General features: G+C 39.3%; 1 protein-coding gene across 1 annotated transcript in view; it reads left to right on the top strand.

Moving 5' to 3' along the window:
- Window positions 1-18989: 18989 nt before the first annotated feature.
- LOC126413449 (mitochondrial proton/calcium exchanger protein) overlaps window positions 18990-23514 on the top strand; it is a 113140-nt gene continuing 108615 nt past the window's right edge. The window contains exons 1-2 of the mRNA XM_050083265.1: window positions 18990-19124; window positions 19297-19808. Coding sequence (XP_049939222.1) covers window positions 19064-19124; window positions 19297-19808 — 573 coding nt within the window. The 5' untranslated portion in view covers window positions 18990-19063. The remainder of the gene's footprint in view (window positions 19125-19296; window positions 19809-23514) is intronic.

Here is a 23514-nt window from a genome sequence, read left to right as displayed (position 1 = left end):
AAGAACGACGTAGAAGGCACTGAGAGAACATGTCTACTGGACTGGTCGTCATTATATCCATGGCTGGTTTACTCTAGAGCAGTTAGGAGTGCACCCTGTAAGTTGTGTGCGTTTTTCCGGAAATGTATAACGCAAGGCAGTCATCGTGGGTTATTCGTAAGCCATCCATTCACCAATTTCAAAATATTTCACGAATCTGGAAGAATGCATATGTATTCCGAATGGGATAAAGATACAGTTGAAAAATCGAGTATTTTTGTTAACGTTATGACAAATGAAATTAAGAGTGTAGAAGAATTCATCGATGAGAATGTTTATGTGACTGTAGGGTTTCCCGGCGTAAACTGTTGATGAAGGTTTCTCGGGTCTCCAGCTGGGTGGTACCGTTGATCTATTGTGACGTTTCTAGATGTGTCATACTACCTTTCTTCTGGCGAAGTGTCGAGAAGGTGCTGTGCCGAGCATCTGGCTTCTGGAAAAGTATTACCAAAGAAGCCCTAGAAACAAGGATTCGCGACAACCTGGTCAACAGGGATGAGGGATACCAACTCAGCGTAGCATGGAACCCTGCGATAGCGGCAATCCGTCGGGAGCGCGCCTGTCAACGTCCTCCGCCACGGACGTAGAATGCTTACACCGAGAACCGAACGCGGCCGCCGGGGGCGACAGCTACTCCGACCACGGCGCACACGCCGCCGGTCCAACGCAGCCACCCGAGGTCTTCTCTCCGCGAATCTCTTATTAAGAGACGAAACAAAGTTGTTGTGTGTGTGTGTGTGTGTGTGTGTGTGTGTGTGTGTGTGTGTGTGTGTGTGTTTTAATGAAAGAATCGGATTTAAAAAAGAGTTTATGTTTCAAAAACTTTTGTAAAAAAATCTTCTTCATGAATGAATTTCAAGAATTTTGAAAAAACATTATAATACGTAAATTTTAAAAGTTGAATTTTGTTAAATTGTTGAGAATCCTGTAAGAACATTAGATGTGTTATTTCTTTTCAACAGGTGAAAAATAATTTTTTTTATAAAATTAATTTCCTGTGCGTCATCAAGCCCTAGCCATTAACAATTGATGTAAATAGATATATCATGTTGTGATGTTATGTAATTTAAATAATTTGATCATATGTTTTTTTTGTAAAAACAGTTTACTAAGAAGTGATGAATTAAAGAAAAACATTACAGCAAAAATTGTAACATAAAAATATGATCAGGAAAATTTTTAGTTTCTTAGGGGGTGTGTAGCGTTGCAGCTATTATGCGACTGCAAGTTTTTGCAGGAAGTTTTGCTACGTTACGGCAAGCTGTTTTGGAAGCCTGCAGAATGGTAGCATTCAGCTGCGGCCGACTTGTGGCCTGCCGTACGCATCATAGCCACACCCGTCGCTAGAGCGGACCGTGAGAATGCTCACTGTACCACGTACTAAATCACTTATTCATCTCACCCAAGAAACTAAATAACTATGTTAAATATTATTTTTTATACCAAATTTGGTACATGACGAACTTTGTGTCAAAATTTGATACCGCTACATATAAAAGTTTCGGACATATTAAAAAACCAATTAAAAATGTACTTAACTGACACTTATGAAAGTAAATTCAGATAGGGACAATAACAGTTTATATTTCTTTTGTTATTTGAAAACAGTAATAGTGCTCTCAGTGTAATGATTTATTTTATAAAGATTTTCAATTCTAAACTTTCGATAATTTTTCTTTCATAATGAAAATGACAGTTTAAACGTTAATATTCATATTTTGTGTTAGGGCGAGAGTAAATGAGAGTGAATGGGAGTGTGTATGTGGGACATGCGTCAAATTTCAATTCTATATTGTATTACACCTTACGTAACTAGCAAGTGTTATGCCACCAGGATGTCATGAAAATTGTAGATCCCCCTGACTGGCGGATGACATATGTCTACAAGTGTTTGCTTTTGTAATAAGGCAGCCAGAAAGGTAATAAGAGGACAATCAGCTCTAAAGTATATTTCAAGCATAGTTTTCTCTTGTTTTCGTTTGGTTTGGTTTGGCGGAACATTTTGTTAATATTTGCAGCTTGAAATGACGTAAATGCATCTGCGAATGTTGATTAGAGTAAAACAATTCAAGCGCGAATATGATCTTGAAAGATTGTTCTGATTGACTGTTCGTTTTGATCAACCAATCAGAGTAAAGTCTTTCCCATGCACTGGAATGAGTTACAAGCCCTGAAAGCAACGGCATTCAGACAGTCATGGACTAGCTGCCGGACGAGAAGGTCATGTTAGACGTGTCCGAAAAAGTTATTTGTAAAATGAAAAAGTGACTGTCATTTCGCTTTCGGTTTACATCGCCGTCCAAACAGATGCATTTACGGACAGTTATGTGAAGTTCGGGAGATTTTTGAGTATTTGTTGTAGAGAAAATGGCGTGTGAAACTATCGGCCCTTGTGAAGAATTCTGCGTGGCGCGTTCTGTACGCATTACCAGAACATTTTTTGGCGAGCATCTTCCTTTGAAGAATCCACTGAAAAGGACCGAGTGTGAAACTCATTTCGTAGCAGAGTATTGACTGTATTAATCTCGTAATATTTCGGGTTGGACTTAGTACATTTCTGGCTGTCTTGTGTGTGACATAAGCTGCATGAACTAGTAGTAGATGTGCTATCGACGTAAATGTGGGCTTGTTGACACCATAACTAAAAGACATTAAAAAACATTAGTATCGGGAAGCGGACATTTTCAGTGAAGGAAGGAAGCATCCCCTTTTGCCCGTTATTACTACAGATTTACAGGTTTATTTTGTTACCTGAGTTACGCGATCTATGCACTCTTAGGTATGGATGATGGTTTTCTTCAACGCTGCTTTTAACATCATCTACATAGTACCTACGAATGCAGAGCAACGGATGGTGAACGAACGCTGCACTGAGGTAGGTGTACATTAATTTGCCGCTTGCTTCAGTCGGTGCTCCGCCGCAGTAGGGCTCAACACCAGCTACAGACTTTGGTCCCGTTCCATCGTTGCTTGCTGCATTTGTACATCCCCCTCCCGCCATCGTAACACCAACCGACACTACACGATAAAGGTGAGGAAATTTGGAAGGGGGGGGGGAGGGGAGGACAGTTGTGTCCTCGCCAATGGATGCAACCGGAGCTGGCATGCTGAGACACTTTCTGACTGGTGCCACAGGTGGCACTTTGAAGTTCATCATCACCAAACACAGGCACAGCCCTATCAGCAACCTCTGTGCTACTGCCATTGAAATGGACTTCTGCATTGTGACAAGCAGGGGACACATGGAGCAACAGGCGGTTCATATTTGATGTTAGCGTACGAGAGTTCTATTGTAGAGTTCCAGGGTTGCAGTTCATAGATACAGTTCGTAGTGGAGATCAGTCTGTGATACTTAGTCTACAAGAAGTGTGGTGTACAGAGTTCACATAGTTAGAAGTTTTTACTGTGGTGATTGAAAGTGTGGCACCCAGGACGGACATAGTCTTGTTGACATTATAATCAGTAACACATGCCTTGACAGTCCAGTGTTTACACGGGAAACTTTCCATCGCACCTCCCTCAGACTTAGTCGTAAATTGGCCCAGTGGATGAACACAGACCAAGTATGAAAACAGAAAGAAGGTGTACTGAACTGTGAAAAAAGAAGCAAAATAGAAACAGGGAATGATCCAAGCTCAAAATGTACAGCAGCGAGAGAGTTGAGTATTGACAATGTTGTGGCTATGTGGTTACGGTGTTGGACTGTGAATGGGAAGACCTGGATTCAATTTTTTCACAAAATTATGAACTGTTCGTCCAGTTATTAACATGTCTGTACTCTGTATTCAAATTTGTGTCTATGTCATTGTGTAACGTCCATTTGTAATTGTGAGATGTAAGAAAAGGACCTCCAGACATATGTACTTCCTATTTTGTCCTACTCAAGTGCCATATGTTATGACTCTTGTGTTCCGTTTTTGAAGTTTTGATTTTTGAATTCCTTTGTTCTAACCAGTGGCAGCTGCTGTGTAAAAGCAGAAGTGCACGTGCACCCTAACTTGGGACACCTTGCGGATTTATTGGTTATTTTTCTTTGAATGCTGTTAAGCGTAACATAGATGCTGCAATCTGAATGTTACAATCTGAAACATACCACACTTAAATCTACCGCGCTACTGCTTCTCTAGACTCTGTGAAATTTGACAACAGGGTAGTGGGCACAGCTTCACTTGTGCACATTTTAAGGAGCTTTTGCGCATGTGCAACTCGCGTAATATAATTGCCTTTCGGGCCAAATACATACGAATTTGATAAACAACGTGCACGATTCACGATGTGTGCAGCTACTCCTTGCAGCTCAACTTGAAGTTTATGTCAGTGCCACCAGATGGTAGCACCACAGTTTAACGTAACAGTCACGACACTTCGCCTCGATTTTGTTGCCTACCGCAACCAGCAGCGCCCCAAGCGGCCAGTAACTTGATTTCGGCGCGATCGTGAAAGCGAATAGTTGTTGTTTATTTTGATTTCTACAATGGTTTTTACAAGCTGGAGCGTTTTTAGCGCAATAAATTGCAGCAACAACAGGAAGAAGACACCACAGCTGTCTTTTTTACGTTTACTAAGGATCCTGAGAGGTATATACCATCATGTTACTAAACTGTATCGTCAGGATTCTCTTGCAAACTACATGTGTATTAATGATTAATGTTTCGTTTTAGGAGCAGAAAAGACTAGTTAGTAGCAGACGAGAAGACCTTATGAAAAAAGGCCCAGTTTACCTGTATAATAATATTAGGTTTTGTTCGCTACAGTTCGAACAAAACCAATTCATGAATGCAGACAATAATAAACTCGTGTAGAATGCAGTGCCCACAGTGTTTGACATCCCAAATAAGCCACCTCAACTGACGATGAAGAGGATGCTGCCACAAAGAACCGACAATCAATCTAAAGCTGTAAAACAGTCCTATGACACAGAAGCAGCCAGTTCAACTCTCCATGTATCAGTGCCAAATTCGTGTGAATCGTCAACACAGACATGCTTTGACGATGAAGTGGTTAGATTAAAGTGGAATTATTCGTGTCTTACAAAAGCGTTTGGTATGTATTTCATTCACTTCTGTTGTTAGTTACCTAATTTTCCTTGCTTCCTTCGTGTGATGACATTATTTTGTTAGCACCTTGTTCACTGACAGATTGTTTGAAAATTATTCAAATATTTGATTTTGCGTGAAATGTAATGTAATCAGCTCATTATAATGTTTTCAACATATTTCTCCCACTGTTTGGCAGTTGCTTGTCCCACTTAGAATAATATAAAGATGAAGGTCGTACTTCTGGCAACAGGCGACAACAATGACAAACACAGTACCTAGGCCTACAGAACTATAAATGAGCAGTCGATCGCTTTTGCATGTAGAGGTACATGTCTGTGCTTCTTACGTGTGAATCTGTGTGTTTATATTCTTTTGATATCAACGTGCTGAACTGAAGTTCTATCCAATGTCACAAGTGTTTTTTTACGAATGTGTTGTAGCTTGTCATTCGATTCACGGGTTTTGTCCATACTTGCGCTTATTTTAGAATCATTTTTAGAAACACATTTGCCTTCTGGTACTACACAAATCCTTAGAGAAAGGAAGTAACTGAAATATTTCGTAAATTACGTAGGAAATGGATGCAAAACAAACATTATGCTTACGACACGTCTGACGTTCATCTTACTCGCGGCCTGGAGCGCTCGTGTGGCTCCATCTGTCAAACGGTAACAACTTTTACAGCAGTGAGTGTCGCGACTGTTTTGTGGTAGCACTCTGCAGCAGACTTTCATCCCCATTCGCTCAACATAAATCATACTAGATGATAGCACACATCTCAGATATGCTGATTCACTCACTATATATTGTAGTAAAATTAAACCAGACGTCCCTATATGTTAAAGCTGTACTGGCAGTAAACCTATTTTGTGGGTTTCTGAATGAGTTATAGTATACTAAGGTAAGCATTTTATCATACAGTAATCCATTTTCGATTGTGAGATTGTAGCATTTACTCATGCTTTCGAAATCTGTTGATCTTATGGTGAGATATCAAGTTTATCTGCGTTGTAGACCCACATTATAGCTATGAAAATTCACGAAAAGCTGTATCACTCGTTTCTCTGATATTTACTTAAATGTGGGATCAACGGCAGTATGCTTTAGGCCCTTATGAAGCTTAGCGCCTCGTTTATATTCTAGTCAAGTGACCATGCTGGTAGACATCACTACCTCAGTTTAATCATTTCACAAACAGCACTTTGTGCTTGGAGTTGGTTGTTTACTATGTGGGAATCGGCTTTCGTTTACAGTGTAAACATGAACTATGTTGAATATGTTTTAAATACTATCAGAGAAGTAAAGCTGTAAGGATGCGTCGTGAGTCATGCTTGGGTAGCTCTGTCAGTCCAGCATTTGCCCACGAAAGGTAAAGTTCTCGAGTTCGTCTCTCAGTCTGGCACACAGTTTTAATCTACCAGGAAGTTTCATATCAGCGCACACTCTGCTATAGAGTGAAAATCTCATTCTAGGAACAGAAAAGTAAATTACCAATAAAAGTTAGCCGCAAAGGAATTAGGACCTCCGAGAACAGGTCCTTTGATTGAGAGAGTGACGAAATCAGATAAGTGCGACTACAAGCAAACATTTAACAAGGAGGTGCCCACTTAGCATGAGTTATTGTTTGAGTGTGGCACGAGAAAATCTGATTTTCAGCTCAGAAGTAAATTCGTGAACTAATACATCTGTTAGGGATCTTGTAATTTTGTCTGAAAAAGATGGAAAACCCAAAAAATTCCCACTTGTACAAAAATGCGAAATGGATAGCTGTGAAAACTTACACATTTTTTTCGTTACTGCCCTAAACTGTATTTAATTATGTATAAAACAACAAAATTCCACAAAACAAATGTTTCTTTTGTCAGATAAGTTATACATATTATTATTATTATTATTGTTCTTATTAATATTGGCAGTGGCTGTAGTTATAAAAACTTGTTGATAAGCATAACTGTTATACAGCAGATGCTATAAATTTTACACCCTCAAATTTATCTGAATTTAAAAATTTGTGAACACCCAGAATGTAGGCTCACGAGCCTCCACTGGTTGTAGCATTGTTCACACCTGCTTATTTGTTGTTTTCATTTCAGTGAAAAGTCGATGCGGCATCATGCCAGCTCTCACTATACATCACAGTAACTTGCGACAGTAATAAATTCTTACTACATGACATATTCTGTAACCAGTCTATAGCATCACAGCTTCCAAGACTGCAGAAGGAGAAAAGACACGTCAATGACCAGTTCATAACTTTGTGAAAAAAAAAAATTTGGGTCAAGAGTGAGATTTGAACACGAATCCGTCCTTTGCACTCCAACATCATGACCATCTCACTATGAAGTCCTAGCTGCATAATCATCTGCAGTGCTGCACATCTTCAGCTTGGACTCTTTACTGTTTCTATTTTTCTTCTTTTTTCATAGATAGATACAACTTCTACCTGTTTTCATGTTTGACGGGCTACCCATTGGGCTATCTTGCAACTAAATCTGATGAGGGTGCGATGGAGAGTTTCCCTTATTAATAGCATCTGTCTATACCCAACGAATTGCTGCACAACTTTAGTTAAGTATCACAGCGCAATAAAGTGTATATTACTGTGTCACTAATTTGTTTACACTGTCTCAGTTCCTCCGTCCACCTCGAAGCGCCTAAACCTGATACAACATGTGTGACCTTATTTACTCAGCTAACCTGTACACATCAGATTTATTACCGATTTACAACAAGAGGATGCAGACTGAGTGGGACATGATTCCCAGAAAACTAAAGGAAGATACTATGCACAAATAGCACCAGTGCTACCAAGCCAGCCTTGGTATCATGGACTGACGTTATCATACAACATTTCACTTGCCATAACAAGATTTACGTTCACCAATGGTCAGTTTGCACAACACGTACACTCCATAAGCACAATACCACCTCCACTTTGTTACTGCGATGAAGTGGAAGACACAGATCATATATTTTAGGGTGTATTAATATTGGGGAAATGGGCATAAAAACACAACTGTTAAGAATGATGACTCTTATGATTTGTTATTCAGAAAATATATGAAATAACCATGAAGCAAGACGTTTTCAAAAAATTTAATTTGTCACATTATCAATAAAAGAATATTTGGATATTTATACCTGTGTATACATAATTTCCCTGAATAAAATCCTTTAGTACACATATTATTGCATAACATGTTTCCATATATCTCAAATACAGTAGGGTGAAACTGCACTCGTAATTTTCAAGTTTTTGAAATAACTGGCAACAGAAAGGTATTGTAGTGTAATAGAAAAGTGTTGACCTGGTGGAACTGCATCTCTCATTGTCAATAAAATTCTTCTGGGATGTTGACCACATCGTCAATATCTAAAATTGTTCAGCGACTATTACAAGCGACCTTCCTCAGGGCTTTGTACTTTGGGGGCGGGGGTGGCGGATGGCGGAGGGAGCAGTTACAGGATGAGGGCCAATGTATAGGGAAAACCATTTTCAGCAATGTATCAAATGTAGGACCATCAACACACAAAAAGTTATATCTCCTAGAAACAACTTTTAATCCACCTTTTTCCTGTTTGCAACAAATTAGAGCAATTATCACAGCAGCAACGTCTTTCTTGATCAATATTCTGAAACATAGTATTATTGCATAATATTACTGACGATATAAAGATATTTGACAATATTATCGAGCAGACTGGTGCGAACGTCAGTAATATTGCACAATGTTATTACAATTGCGACAGTTTTGACCTTGTTAGACACAATATTTTTGTCAACAGCAATGGACACTCCCTCTCCTACGACTTTGGATCTGTGTTTGCCGCAGTTTGAGGCACCATATCAGAGACTGTGCGGCCCCTCCCGCCGTAAGTTCGAGTCCTCCATCGGGCATGGGTGTGTGTGTGTGTGTGTGTGTGTGTGTGTGTGTGTGTGTGTGTGTGTAGTTCTTAGCATAAGTTAATTTAAGTAGTCTGTAAGTCTAGGGACCAATGACCTCAACACTTTGTCCCTTAGAAATTCACACACATTTGAACATTTGAATCTTTTTTTCTGTGGGAACGAGAAACCAGGCAGTAAGATGCATTGTTTATTTCTAGCAAGCATATCGAGTTTTATAACAAGACTTTTATTTCTTGCTGATCAAGAACTGTAATTTCTGATTGAGATCAAGAAAAATAAACGTGAAATATATGTGGTTTTCGTTTCTGGTCTACTTAATTGATGACCCGAGAAGAAGAATGGTTTCAGTTACAATAACATTTTTCACATTCCATTCATTAAACATGGAAGGTTCAAATATCTGTTTACGCACCATTGGTGATACGATCAGGCAACTGCAAAAAAGACTGAAGTCTTAGAACTTTCAATGTTGAGAGACATTGATGAACATGACGAGATCACTAGTTCCAACAGTCACAGTCGCTCCACGAGTGTATGTCCACACTAAATATGTTTTACTTGCCGGCTCAATCATGTCAACTACGCTGCATCTACAACTGTGAACACTACCATTTATATATCACAACCAGACATATGGTCTGCTATCTTGGACAACAATTCCACATGACAACAGATCAGTGCACGTTGTGAACAATTTACCCTGGCAATTAGCAATTCGGACAAGGGAGTGATGACAGTTTCCAACGCAATTCTACACCCATCTCTCCAAAAAACATACCTCTCAGTGAAGACTTTGATAATCACACGCTGGGCCAAATTACCTGAGAAGAGCCTTTTACAAGTGCTTTACCAAGAGAAACATGCGATCAGAAACCCGCTGGAACTTTGGAGGCAACTGCACACGACAGTAGATGTTCGCGTAATGCCTAATGAGGTGCTGCTACATATTTGGTGATAACAGCTTCCGCCTCAAGTGCAGTTGACATAAATAACGTATGAAGGACAACCGTTGGATAAGCTACCGCAAGTAGCAGAGCATCTGCCGTCTTGGAGTCAGCTGCTGTGGCATTTACAGCAGTGATAACTACCAATGTCTCAGCAGAAGGCAACAAACAGAGACTTGAGTTCTTGGTAGAGCCAATGCTGAATTGTGGTACGACAGCTTATCTACAATCATTAAACACCACTGAGGAACTCCGAGAGTTAAAGACCACAGTTGGAGAGATTGTCACACAGTTACAGAATTTGGAATTGTGGACAGACTCCAATAAGAGGATATGTTCGACGTGTACATCCAATCTACATCCATCGGACTGCAGTCAAATTTAAACTAGCGTCGATAATATCTGCTGGAACCAAAGACGTTACCCCCCCCCCCAAACTACAATGTGCCTGGAGCTGGGTGGGTACCAGAATGGAAAGAGCAGTTCGAATTAGACTCCATGCACTGCAGCGCTCACAAATGGTGCCAGGGACAGAAGAAGAGTAATATCACTGTTGCGTGCAGTAAAGATAATGCACAATGTGTCACGCACTCTTCTATTCCAAAAAGTCGCAGCACAGCATCACATCAATTGCACATGGTTGATGACATTTTGGGCTTAAGGTTTTTAATAGACACCAGTTCAGAGATCAGCACTCATCTGGTGATGAACACAGTTACAATGACAATGCATCAGCCCTTACTGCTGCTGTCTGTGAACAACTCTAGCATTGGCACATATGGGCACAAAGATCTGACGAAATTATTTGGTTCTTCTACTCAATACAAGTGAGTTTCAGGGTGGCGGATATCATGTAAGCTATATTAGGCGCCAATTTCCTAGCACACTTTGCACTGGTAATAGACTAGGCAAATGCCTGACTTATATGCAGAAAAGAAAGCGACGGAGTAAAGGGAATTCAAAGACATTCTGTGGGCAACATAAATCGAGTAAACTGTTTGTGCTACAGGGTTAGATGCAGCCAAGCAGCATTAAGCATAATATATGCACAACTTCAGGTCCATCTGTTTCACAACGCATCTGTAGAATAGCTGTGAAATGGTTGGCTAAGACTAAGGCAATATTCGAAGAAATGCTCTAAGCTAGTGTTATGAGAACGTCAGACAGTCCATAGGCAGCTTGTGCGCAAGAAGGATGGCACATGGCGTCCCTGTGACGATTACCATGGATTGAAAGAAACAAAGTTCCCAGATAAATACCGAATACCTAATATCAAAGGCTATATCTATGCCCTGGTAGGCACAAAAGTTTTCTCAGTGTTGGATTGTCGGAAAGATTACCCACAGATCCCACTGGCACATACCGATATGGAAAAGGCAGTAGCGATTACGACTTTTAGCCCTTTTCAGTTTTTGTTTATGCCTTTCTGACTTAAAAATGCATCACAGACCTACCAGAAGTCCGCTGATTAATTGCTACAAGGCTTGCCAGTTTGCTTCTCATATCGAACTGACACATTAATATTCTCAGCAAATGCACAAGTTCATTACAGGTACATACGCGAAGTATGGCAGAGGTTGTGTAACTGTAGGGTGGTATTAAACGAGGACAAGTGCGCCATGTGCAAAAGTAAGGTAACTTTCCTACACCACGGCTGACAGGATCTGACCTTTGCCTGAAAAAATAGCCATGTCATATAATCTGCCAAAGCCAATGGACTATAACTAACTGGACGGTTTTCAGGCATGGTAAATTTTTGCCCCTGTCTTTTCCGGTAACAGCTGCCATATAGCCACCACTAATGGATGCACTTGCAGGTAAGAACACTAAGAGCAAGCGAATATTACAATGGACGCTAGAAATGAGCAAGTTTTCAGCCAATTACAAGCCACCCTTGAAGCTGTCAGCACTACTGAATGTTGTGGCAGTCGCCAGCCAAATAGCGATTGGAGTAACACTCCACCAAGAAGTTAATGGACACTGGCAGTCTTTGAGTTTTTTTTTCCTTTTTCAAAGAAGCTACAGTGCAGACAGAAAAAGTGGAAGGCATATGATAGGGAATTGCTAGCAACATACGAGAGTGTAGGACATTATCGTCCTTACATTGAGGCCCGGCCAGGGAAAGTTTTCATGGACCATAAACCTATCATGTCAGCCCTCCACAACATCAGTGATGAATGTTTGCCCCGACAGTTCTGGCCTTTGTAGTTCGTCAGCCACTTCACCAAGGACATAAGGCATGTTAGAAGTGCAGAGAATAAAGTCGCCGACTATTTTTCGTGAGTACGCAGTTTAGTCAGCATCTTAAATTACAACGACCTTGTCACAGCACGAGAGACATATCAAGAGCTGTAGGACTTATTGAGAAATCGGCCAACACTGGTGCAAACACACATGTTGGAAAGCAAGAAGATATGGTGCAACACTTAACGATAGAGGCACGGCCCTGCATTACCAAGCAATTCTCCAAAGTGGTATTTGACAGTCCACAGCCTAGTGCACGCAAGGCCAAATGACACTGCCAAGCTGCTAAATGAGTAGTTTGTGTGGCCAATGGTCAAAAAGGATGACAGGAATTGGACTCACTCATGCCATCAATGTCAGCATTGTGAAGCAGGACGACATAACCGTGCAAAGGTTGGAAGCTTTGAGGGGTCACCAGCAGTGTTTGGTCACATACACTTTTACTTAATGGTACCACTTCCACCCTCAGAGGATTATAGATGCTTGCTCAAGGCAGTAGATGGGTGCACACACAATATGGGAGAAGGCCATACCAGTCACAGAAACAGCAGCTGGGATGATACCAAAGTCGTTCATTGCATGTTGGTTAGCATCTTTCAGATGCTCTCTGCATGTTACGATAGATCAGCATGGACAATATGAAACTAATCTGCTCAATGAACTGCCTAGACTGTGTGGGTTCCAGTGCTATCGCACAACCAGCTATCATCTAGTGACCAACGAAATGGTGAAAAGGTTGAACAGAACACTGACGGCTGCCCTCAAGTGTCACTGAAAGTGTTTGATGAAGGAATTACTGCTACTTCTTCTAGGTTTACAGACAGTGTGCCCCTGTGGCGGAGCTGATTTATGAGGAGTCATTGAGAATTCCAGCAGAATATCTCTCAACTACACCACTACCTGCACAAATGGAGCTACCACTGCTTGTGCAGCAGACTCGTTACCACGTGGAAAAGGATGAGAATGCCACATGCATCCCGACACAGTGAACAGCCGCCCTTCATGCACAAGGTGTCAGCGGATTATTTGCCTGTCACACTGCACAGGCACTGTCCAGGCTCCTCTGTAACACCCATATACTGAGCCTTACCAAGCACTATGATATAATGCCCATACTACAGACATGCTGCAAAATGGAAAAGAACATTAGGGTGTCCATTCTAGAGTAAAGCCAGCATGGTTCTTATCATCGACGACGCTCGATAGAGCTCCTTTGGTTGACGATGACCTAGTTTCAAATGAGACTACACTCAGTTGGCCTGAAGAGTCAAAGCCAAAATGCCAGAGGATCACAGAACAGCTGGTATGCCTGAGCTCGACCGGTACTACAAATGGTCGTCCCTACTAGAGCCAGAAGACAAATCAGATTCAAGTACCTCTGCATCACAGGTGCTCCACACTTTAAGCGCCTCTCCACTTAACGTGTGTTGCACTGTTTATTCCTTGCAAACGTAGTGTATTTTAGAGTAATACTTCTATTAATTGCTGATTTAGAACTGTGACTCCTGATTGTGATCAAGAAAAATAAGTGTTGTGAAATATATGTGTGCTTCATATCTGGTCTATATTTCGATACAAGTTCCATGCCTCACTAAATATTTCGGAGCTTGATAAACAGTGGTGTTAAGAAGAAAAAAGTATTCACTTGTTTCAGCTGTAGCCGGCTCACCTTGTTGGATCAAATCAACTAAGGTAATGCTCGTTTCACACTAATTCCCTCAAATGTGACGTCATTTTATCGTCACGCACAATATCGACTACTGTATGATCGATTGTCGACTTTCGTTAGCATTCGATACTGGCCTCTTACGAGATTTCATGCGCGAAAACTGGAGATTTACAAAAGCACGTCATTCTTCGAATGATTTTTTATAATTATTGCTATAATAAAATGTCACGTGATAGCTTATCGATGACTGACGCCTTCATGTAAGAGTTATCTCTTAGGAGTGAGTTATTATCGTCAATAATTTACAAATTAAGAATGAAACACAATTGTTTTATAGTTTGCAGTGTTCCTTTTCACTGTAATGGAGCACAGAAAATTTATCAAAAACACATCAGCATTATCATTAGATGTCACCATTATCATTGTATCATCAACGATTCTAGATAGATGATGATAATCTACTATTGACCTTACGTCAGTTACTCAAGACACTTCATCGGTCTTAGTCCCTCCACAGTCCAGAGCTGTACAAGACCCTGCTCCACTTGATGTGTCTCCACCATCGTCAGCACTAACAGAGGCAACCAGAAGAAGCACAAGAACCTAGAAACGCACAACTCTACAGGATTTTTGGGATCCAGCCTTAGTTCCAGGACTAACTTAAGTCAAAAACCTGCAGGCACACTGCCTATAATCCCTGATTTCAGTTTACAACAAAACATGGACATCAGAACAAAGAGTTTAAGAAATGATAAACTGAATTTTTAATAAGAATGTAATGGATGTAAGAAACAAACTGGACCAGTTGTCTGTTTGCACTAATGACACTGATGCATTAAACCATGCCCACATATTTAAGAAATCACAAACTTTGTATTCTTCATCAAAATATAATGGATTTAAGAAACAAACTGGACCAGTTGTATGTTTGCACTAATGACACCGATGCAATACACTGTGCCCACATATTGTGATTTACTGAACATCATTTGAAGGAAAAGATTGAAATGGTGCAACCATATAAGTACAACCTAGCACCTTATTATATTAAAAATACAGAGGATAAAGGTGGTGCAATAATTTTTGTTAAAAATAATATAGTTCACAGGTCTATAGATGTAAAAAATTACTGTGTTGATCAACATTTTGAGGCTTGTTGCATTGAACTCCAATACTTTGCCTGTTTATGTTATTAGTGTTTACAGAGAAACCGCAGGAAAGCTCAGTATATTCCTCAAGCAAAAAGAATTATTTTTAGCTCTCCTGTTCTCAAAAAGAAAAAAAAGACAAAGAAATAATCGTGCTTGGAGATTTTAATGTAAATTTCCAAACCTGTAATAATAATAACAGAGTTTGAAAATGTAATGAGCTCTTTTAATCTGTGAACAGTTATAGATTTTCCAGAAAGGGTTATGAAAAACTGCACAAGTCTTATTGACAATATTTTTTTGGACAATAACAGAATTGATAACTTATGTGTAACACAAATCTTAAATGGCCTATCTGACCATGGTGGGCAGTTGTTGACAATGCATGATGTAAGCCCAGCTAACAATAGTATTTTTACCCTTTCAGACTAATCAATGGTTAGAATGTGGAAACTTTCTGCAGACATTTGCAGCAGTTGGAATAGAACACAGTATATCGGGCTAAAGATGTCAATGATAAATTTAATGTATATCTGAATGAATTCGTTACCACTTTTGAAGCTGTATTTCCCAACAGAATTTCAAAAAAAAACTCCAGTCTGAGTGATTGCAGGGACAAAGGCTGACTAAGGAAATCAAAATATCCAACAGTACAAAGAGAATTCTTTATGTCTCACTCAGAAATTCTAACAAACCTCAGGATAGGGAGCACTACAAATTGTACTGTATCCTCCTAAAGAGAGTCATTAAAATATCCATGAGATTGTTTATTAAATCTGGAATTAACATTTCCAATAATAAAATAAAAACTATTTGGAAGGTGTTCAATAGGGATACAGGGAAAATTACGGAAGATACAGACAGTATCGAAGCATGTCATAGTGGAAGTGTGGTAGATGAAGGTGATATAGTTGCCAGTATAGTCAACAACCATTTTTTTTGCTAGTAGCAGATCAAATTGGTTGTAAAGGGTCTAGAGTTGAAACCATGAATCTTCTACAAAAATCAGTGCAGAACAGAATTAGTGTGATTCATGTACCCTACATTGCAACCAAAGAGATTGAGAAGGTAATAAGGCAAATGAAAACTAAGCATTCTACAAAAATCAGTGCAGAACAGAATTAGTGTGATGCATGTACCCTATACTGCAACCAAAGAGACTGAGAAGCTAATAAGGCAAATGAAAACTAAACATTCCACTGGTGTGAATATTATATCTATCAAAGTACTGTTGCAGTGCTGCGAATTTATTCTTGAAGTTCTCTGTCACATATTTAATGAATCCATTAACCAAGGTACTGCCCCTAATACACTCAAATATGGAATTGTAAAACGACTTTTCAAAAAAGGTGATAAATCTGATGTTTCCAACTACTGGCAAACTTCAGTGTTAACAAATCTCTCTAAAATCCTAGAGAAACTAATATTCAAAAGTATCATGGATCATCTTAATAAAAATCGGTTTGAAACCCAAAATGGCACTTCAACTGAACATTCCATTTTCTCATTTTTAACCAACTCCTCGAATCCATAAACAATAAAATGTCACCAATTGGAATTTTCTGTGATCTGTCTAAAGAATTCGACTGTGTAGATCACAAAATTCTACTTACAAAGGCTGAGCACTATGGATTAAATGGTAAAGTAAGGGTGTGGCTTGAGTCATATCTAGACGACAGAAGGCAGTATTGAACAATTCTGAAATGGCAACTGTGTGCTCTGACTGGGGCACAATACAATGTGGAGTGCCACAGAGCTCGGTGCTGGGTCGGTTACATCTTTATCAATGACCTGCCATGCTGTATGACACAAAAAGCACACTTCACCCTGTTCGCTGATGACACGACTATTATGGTTGACAAAACATCCAATTGTAGACAAGAGAACATTGCTACCACTGTATTCAAAGAAGCTCTAGATTGGTTCACTTCAAATGGTCTGTCACGCAATCTGAACAAGACTCAATTCATTCAGTTTCAAACAGCAAATAAAAAACAGGAAAATATTGAAATAAAATATGGTGACAAAGAAATATTGAGAGTTAAGTCTTCTGAATTCCGGATTACACATAAACGACAGTCTATACTGGTCAGTTCACGTCAATGACCTACAGAAAAGACTGAATTCAGCAACATTTGCTATTCACCCAATCACCTCTGTTTGTGACTTGGAAACAATTAAAGCTGCATACCTAGGATATTTCGATTCACTTATGATGTATGGCATCATATTTTGGGGCAACCAGTCACGAGCAAAACGAAGTCTTTATTGCACAAAAAAGAATCATCAGAATTATGGCTAGAGTGCACTCCAGATGCTCTTCCAGAAACTTATTCAAACAGCTTGGGATCCTCACCAAGCCATCTCGGTACATTTTTTCTGTAAAGTGCTTTGTGAACAATAATCATACAATTTACAAAATCAAACAGTGAATATCATCAGAAATCTATAAGATCTGGTGTAGGAGTAGATCAAGTATATCAGCCAACGTTATGGTATTTTGATCTGCTTGGCTTTCTTAGTGATCAAGAAACGCCCAGATCAAGCAGGAGTACAATTGAAGATGAAATTGGAGTGACAATGTGCTAGGAAATGGAACACAAGGTAATGTAAAACAATATATTTCACATATGTTTATCAAAAGTTTATTCAAAAGAATATATTTATGTGTAAACATAATAGAAAATTAACTGCTGTTATAAAAAGAACTCATCCTTCAGGACAGCGTAAATAGCTTCACATGTGTTGGGTATTATTTCACTCAACGCTTGTTTCGATATTGCAGTTGAAAATTCCAAATCCTTGTAGCTCCTTCCTGTTGCTAGGAATCTTAATGTTGCCACCAGCCGTTCATGAGGAGAACGTGCCCTCCTCATACAAGTATTTTTTCTCATAATATGAGGGGTTACAAGCATTAAGAGATAATTATAAGTTTCGACATCCACCCGCAAATAATTTCGCCAGTTGTTAGGTTCGCCCTGCAACTCTCGCAGTAAATTTACGTGAAAAACTGCTTTCGCTTTAGCAACCACTGTCTACACCATTTTGACCGCTTTCTCTGTTTCCTGCGGTTGGTCTGAATGTTTTTTGCAACACAAGTTGCGAACACAGACCACAACAGAACTTCCTCCATTTCTGTATTTCAAAATAACTGAATTAAATTTTTGACGTTTACGGGGAGCGTAGTCGCTTGTCACTGATATTTCTTTTCTATACCGACAGATGGCGGGCGAGTAGTAGATTGGGGTTTGTGTCGTGTGAACAAACCAAGCAGGGATCTTTTGCGTGTACAGACATCTGCGCCAATGTCTGCGCAGGCAGATCGTTGCGTGTGGACCGGGCTTTACCCGATTAACTATCATCATAAGATTTTACATTGCTATTGAATATGATAAGAACTGTCGTTGCACATATTGACTAACTTCATGAGCTCTAGGTCGACCCACATCACATTAGCTTTCAAGCGTAATTTTAAAATGATAACAAATTGTAATTGCACTTTTAAAAACCAAAGTTTATACTGTGTTAATCACAGAATTCTCTGAGTAAAAGTTTCATTCCAGTCATATTGTTGTTTTAGGGTGGGGTACTAATAATTTGTTAAACCTTACGTTTTATCTAAATGTTTGTACGTGGCATCTATATTTCATTTCGACTATATATGGAAGATTGCACTGTCAGTTGTGACTTTTGTTTGCGAAAAGGACTGGTTTTTAATTTTTATTCTAAAAAATTTTTGCAGTGATTGTGAATAACAAATTGACATCCTGGCTGAGTTAGAAATTTTCTTTATTTATCCACTTGAATTTTCGTGTGGTTCGTCGCAGAGACTTCCCATATAATATTATGAAATGGAGATCTGATTTCGAAGAGCACATGACTTACATATTATTGTTATACTTGTATGGAAAACATAAATCCGAAACGAGCCAACTGAAGATTTTCAATTTTGTTACTATCGATATGTAATTTAGTTCATTCGAGTTGGTGGTACTTCAATGAAAGTAATACGGAATCTATGATCAGTGATGGCAGTGCTCTTGTGCGTGTGGGTGTTTGCGGCTAGGTGAAACATGTATAGTTTGGCCATCCCCCAAAAGTCATTAGTTCGTCAGTGGAAAAATATTGCAAAAGGTATGTATGCACGTGTCTGTATGCGTATTCAATACTTTCATGTGTGATTATCTAAAGAGCATGTGCGAAATGATGTCATGTTTCTTCTGTGTTTGTCATTGTTTATCATTGTAATTTGTTGTCATGCTCTTACTTTTTGTTTCGGACTGACATGCCTGTTTGTGTATTGCAGGATGCTGTGGTTGTCATCAGCGAAATGTGATTGCGAAACATCCAACGGTACGATTAGCTCCATTACTATTAACACCGAAACACTGTTACACAACGAATATACAGTGGTTACTGCCCGAAATAATACGGACTAGCTCTCTCGCTTACGTACAAACGAATACTAGAGGGAAATTCAGTTCCGGCTATGTTGCCGGAACAAATAGACCTCACAGTGCTGTTTTTGTGAGAAGATTCTATGCCGGCCCGATTCTTCGGAAAGAAGCGCCCCTAAAACCATCGTCAAAGGTAGAAGAAACGGTTCAAGCAATAAAGAGTAAACTAAAGGAGGGAGAGAAGCCACCAGATGCTCCAGTGCCAGTGAAAGTTAAGAAAACTATAAGACAGAGGATAGTGGATGAAGTACTTCATTATTACCACGGATTCAGATTACTGTTTATTGACATTAAAATATCTCTGAAACTGTCATGGAGAATTTTGCAGGGCAAGAGTTTAACGAGACGGGAACATAGGCTTGTAAGTCTTACTTCTCATATCAATTACATTACCGTATGTGAAATATATTTCACGATACTTCTAAATAACACTATAGTTCTTGTAAGTTAGTTTAGTAGACCTAGCAGCAAACCACCTCACATTTCATGCTTGTAACTTTAGTGAATGTCTTATCTAACGTCATTTAACGAGTTTCACTCGTAAATGTATGCATACTATTAGCGTTCATTCTCAAAATCACACACTTTCTTAATGCTTCATATTTCTTATGCAAAAGGAAAATCTAATGTCCGTTTGGAGGACAACATTTGGTAAAACTGTGATAACTAATAAAAACCCCACCCCCAGCAATCTTGGCAGTTTCAGCCTGTAGTTTGTCACTCAGTTGAACCTAGACAGCATTGTGATAGGTGTATCAGGTTTCAGTAGTTCTTTGGGGTCTAGTGTAGCAGGGGATACAACCCGTCGGCTTTGGACAAGGACGTCACAAGCCGCCAGAGAGCAGTTTACCATTTTCGCTTTTGCTGTTATGTTTCAGTTTCGTTTTTTTACTGATTGCTTAATAAAGTATATCTGTTTATTCTATCAAGTGAGATTTTTTTTTTTTTTTAAGCCAAAAAACACTTATCAGCCACTGAAGGGAGCTACAACACTAAGAAGAATCGCTTCTCGATTGGCCACTTGTGACGTCATTGTCCAAAGCCGACGGGTTGTATCCCCTGCTACACTAGTCCCGTTCTTTGTATAGTCTGCAGTTAGACATGGTGTAACAATTTGTAAGCAGTGGTCAGACTCCGCACTATAGCTCCTGAGCTATTCATCGCTAAATATTTTACATTGCACTTGATGTAGAGAAACTCTGAGGGATGCAGAACAAATAATTAGGCATTATTTACTATTTCTGTAAAATATATTTTTTAATTGTCTACCATTAAATTGATGCAATTTTTTGTGCATTACAGATACACAGAAGGGTGGTAAATGGTTACTGATAGTACCACCCATTGAATCAGAAATATAAACTAGTTTTCTAATGATCCTTTTGTCAGGAGATAGCAATGCAATACAGTGCTAGGGTCGACAGAAGTGTCCGATCCCACGCGTCGGCTTTGACCCGTGACGTAAGGATGTTGTCGTGTGTGACGTCATGACGGTGCGGAGTTTGGTTTGAGTGTGGCTGTCTCCAGTTCTGTTTTATTTTATTTACTTTTCTGATCTGTCCGTTCTATCTCGTGAGATTTTTTTAAAATTTTAAAAACGCTTATTACTTATTTTAATTATCTGTTTCCTCCAATTTCTGTTTTAGTTTATTATATTTATCTTTCTGATCTGTTCGTTCTATCCCGTGAGGTTTTTTTTTTAAAGACAAAAAACACTAATCAGCTACTGAAGCATCTTTATCTTCTATGGGTTGCTAGGGTTACGACCCCTGGGGAGATGGGTGGGTATTCATGCATGGCTGTCTTCACTTACACGTTGTAGCTACGCAAGGCATCTAAATTTGTTTATATTTAGTTTGGCCCCCCCCCCCCCCCCCACCCAAAACACCCCATTTATCGCACTTGTCCCGTTAGTGTCATTAGGCTTCTTGTGGAAAGTGTGTGTGTTTGTTTTTGTTTCCGCCATATTTGTGACGTCATGGGTCAAAGCAGACGGGAGGGATCGGACGCTTCCGTATTTCCCAGTGCTATGAAATCCAGGAAAAGCTGGGAGGAAAAAATCACAGGACTGCACAGCGTGTTGTTATTGTTATAGTTTGATGTCGGCTGCTCTTTCCACTTCATGTCACATGAGACTGAGCACTCTGTGTCAGTAAAATGTGATCCACAGTTTTTTATGTGACTGTTCATACTTGGGAGGGAAATTAGTTTTTCCCACATCTTCCTAGTTCTTGCTGATAGCTTTCATGGCATATCATACATCTCTGCATAACATATTCAGATCTTCAGGTTCTTTAATGGTTTGTTAAAAGAGAGCTTTTTTCCTTTGATTTGTAAACAGAGAAAAAAATAGCAACCATGCTTGACATGCAATGCAAGCAGATTGCAGTCACTAGAATATTTTCCTGATTTGAGAATTGCACGCTGCTGTGCACAAAGAGACAAAATCCAATTCTTTCACTTCTGGATATACTATTTACAAAATACATAAAAAATAAAAATTACACATGTAACAAAATACTTAAAATCCTCAGGAACTGGACCTGAGCACTGAGCAGTCATAAAATAACTTGTGAAGTTGCCAATACTTACAGTGAGTTAAAGTGCACTTACAGTGTCCATGTCCCTAACATTTCGTGCTAACGTTGACAATTCATTGACATCTATCATAGCCAGTGAGAATTGCTGAATCTAATGATTTCTATCAGCAGAAGAAACAAATTGATTAGGCTACATTTGTCTTCAGTGTGCAGATTATCAGAATAACTTTTGAATTATCTGAATGTCATGAATTTTAGGGTTAGTTAATGATTTTTGTATTTATGTAGTGAATGGGACAAACTAAGTGTGCTGGCGAGCAGACACATAACAAAGCCCAAGCCTTAGGTTAGGTTGGAATGTGACAGTTTACTTGAGAGTTTGTGAAGCCAGTGACTCTCAACCCAGAAATATTACTGCTGTAATTCATAAAATAAGAGGAAGGCAACCTCTCACCTGTAGTGGATCAGAAAACAGCATTCAGACTAGATATCAAGCAGTAGCTTTTTTCCCAGCAGTAGTGCACACATTCGTACATACAGCTGTACAGACACCCAAATGAAGTGTGCTTGTGTGTGAGAATGTGTGTATTATTTATAGAGAAAGAGCAAGGGCTACTGATTGATTACATGTTACTGTGCACTGCGCATCAATCTGCTATAGATGAGTGCTTGCATTTCCCTTCTTTTACATGTTGCTCTGTCCAAGAATTTCCATTATTGTTAAGGTTGCTGCAATTTGTATGTGGCATAGCCCAAGGCACGGTCATTTTTCAATAACCTACTTGTGAGTCTTGTTTCTGATTTTGCTGAAAGTTTTGATGTGATTAAATTGTAACCTAATGTTTACAAAATATCCTCTAACCTTATTTAGGGACCAAAAGAAATTATAAATGACCATTTTGATTGTCAGTCAACTTGTGTTTCGTTGTGTTCAGTTGCCATTGTTAATTGTGCGCGTTGTTAAAATTATCTTCTCAAGTGATGCAACTGCTGTGGACACCATAAGTTTCCTTTTACTATTACAGCATTAAGTCACATGAAATTTGTGCTGAAGGCAAAAGAGTTGCCAATACTACAACACCACACAGAGTGTATGCTGCCCTGCCACTGTATCCTCCTGGCTTGATCATACACATAAGAACACTCATTCACTTTTCTCAATTTAAAAAAAATTAGTTGTATTGCCAGTTCATTGGAGAGGAACATGGAAAGAACAATTCTGGATTTACAGCTCAGTATGTGACACTATGCACAGATTGCATTTTCTCATTAATGGCTCACTATACAGGATTATTGGAAAATCATTTTCTGTAGGGCAAGTAGGGTTAACCAGAACTCCACTGAGAAACGTTCTGAGATGGTACTATGGACCAAATTAAGGATCAATGTGTAGTAAGAAACGGCCCTAAATTGCGTGGCTTAAGAGCTATGAACTACCATCACACACATCTCGTGTACTGAGCAACTACTCCTAGCTCTTATGGTATGCATTTTAGAGCCCTTGTTTACTGGACACTTGTTTCTTGT

The sequence above is a fragment of the Schistocerca serialis genome, chromosome 1, assembly GCF_023864345.2.
Source record: "Schistocerca serialis cubense isolate TAMUIC-IGC-003099 chromosome 1, iqSchSeri2.2, whole genome shotgun sequence".
Taxonomy (NCBI): domain Eukaryota; kingdom Metazoa; phylum Arthropoda; class Insecta; order Orthoptera; family Acrididae; genus Schistocerca; species Schistocerca serialis.
The sequence above is the reverse complement of the archived record's forward strand: the minus strand, read 5'-3'. Positions and strand labels throughout refer to the sequence as shown.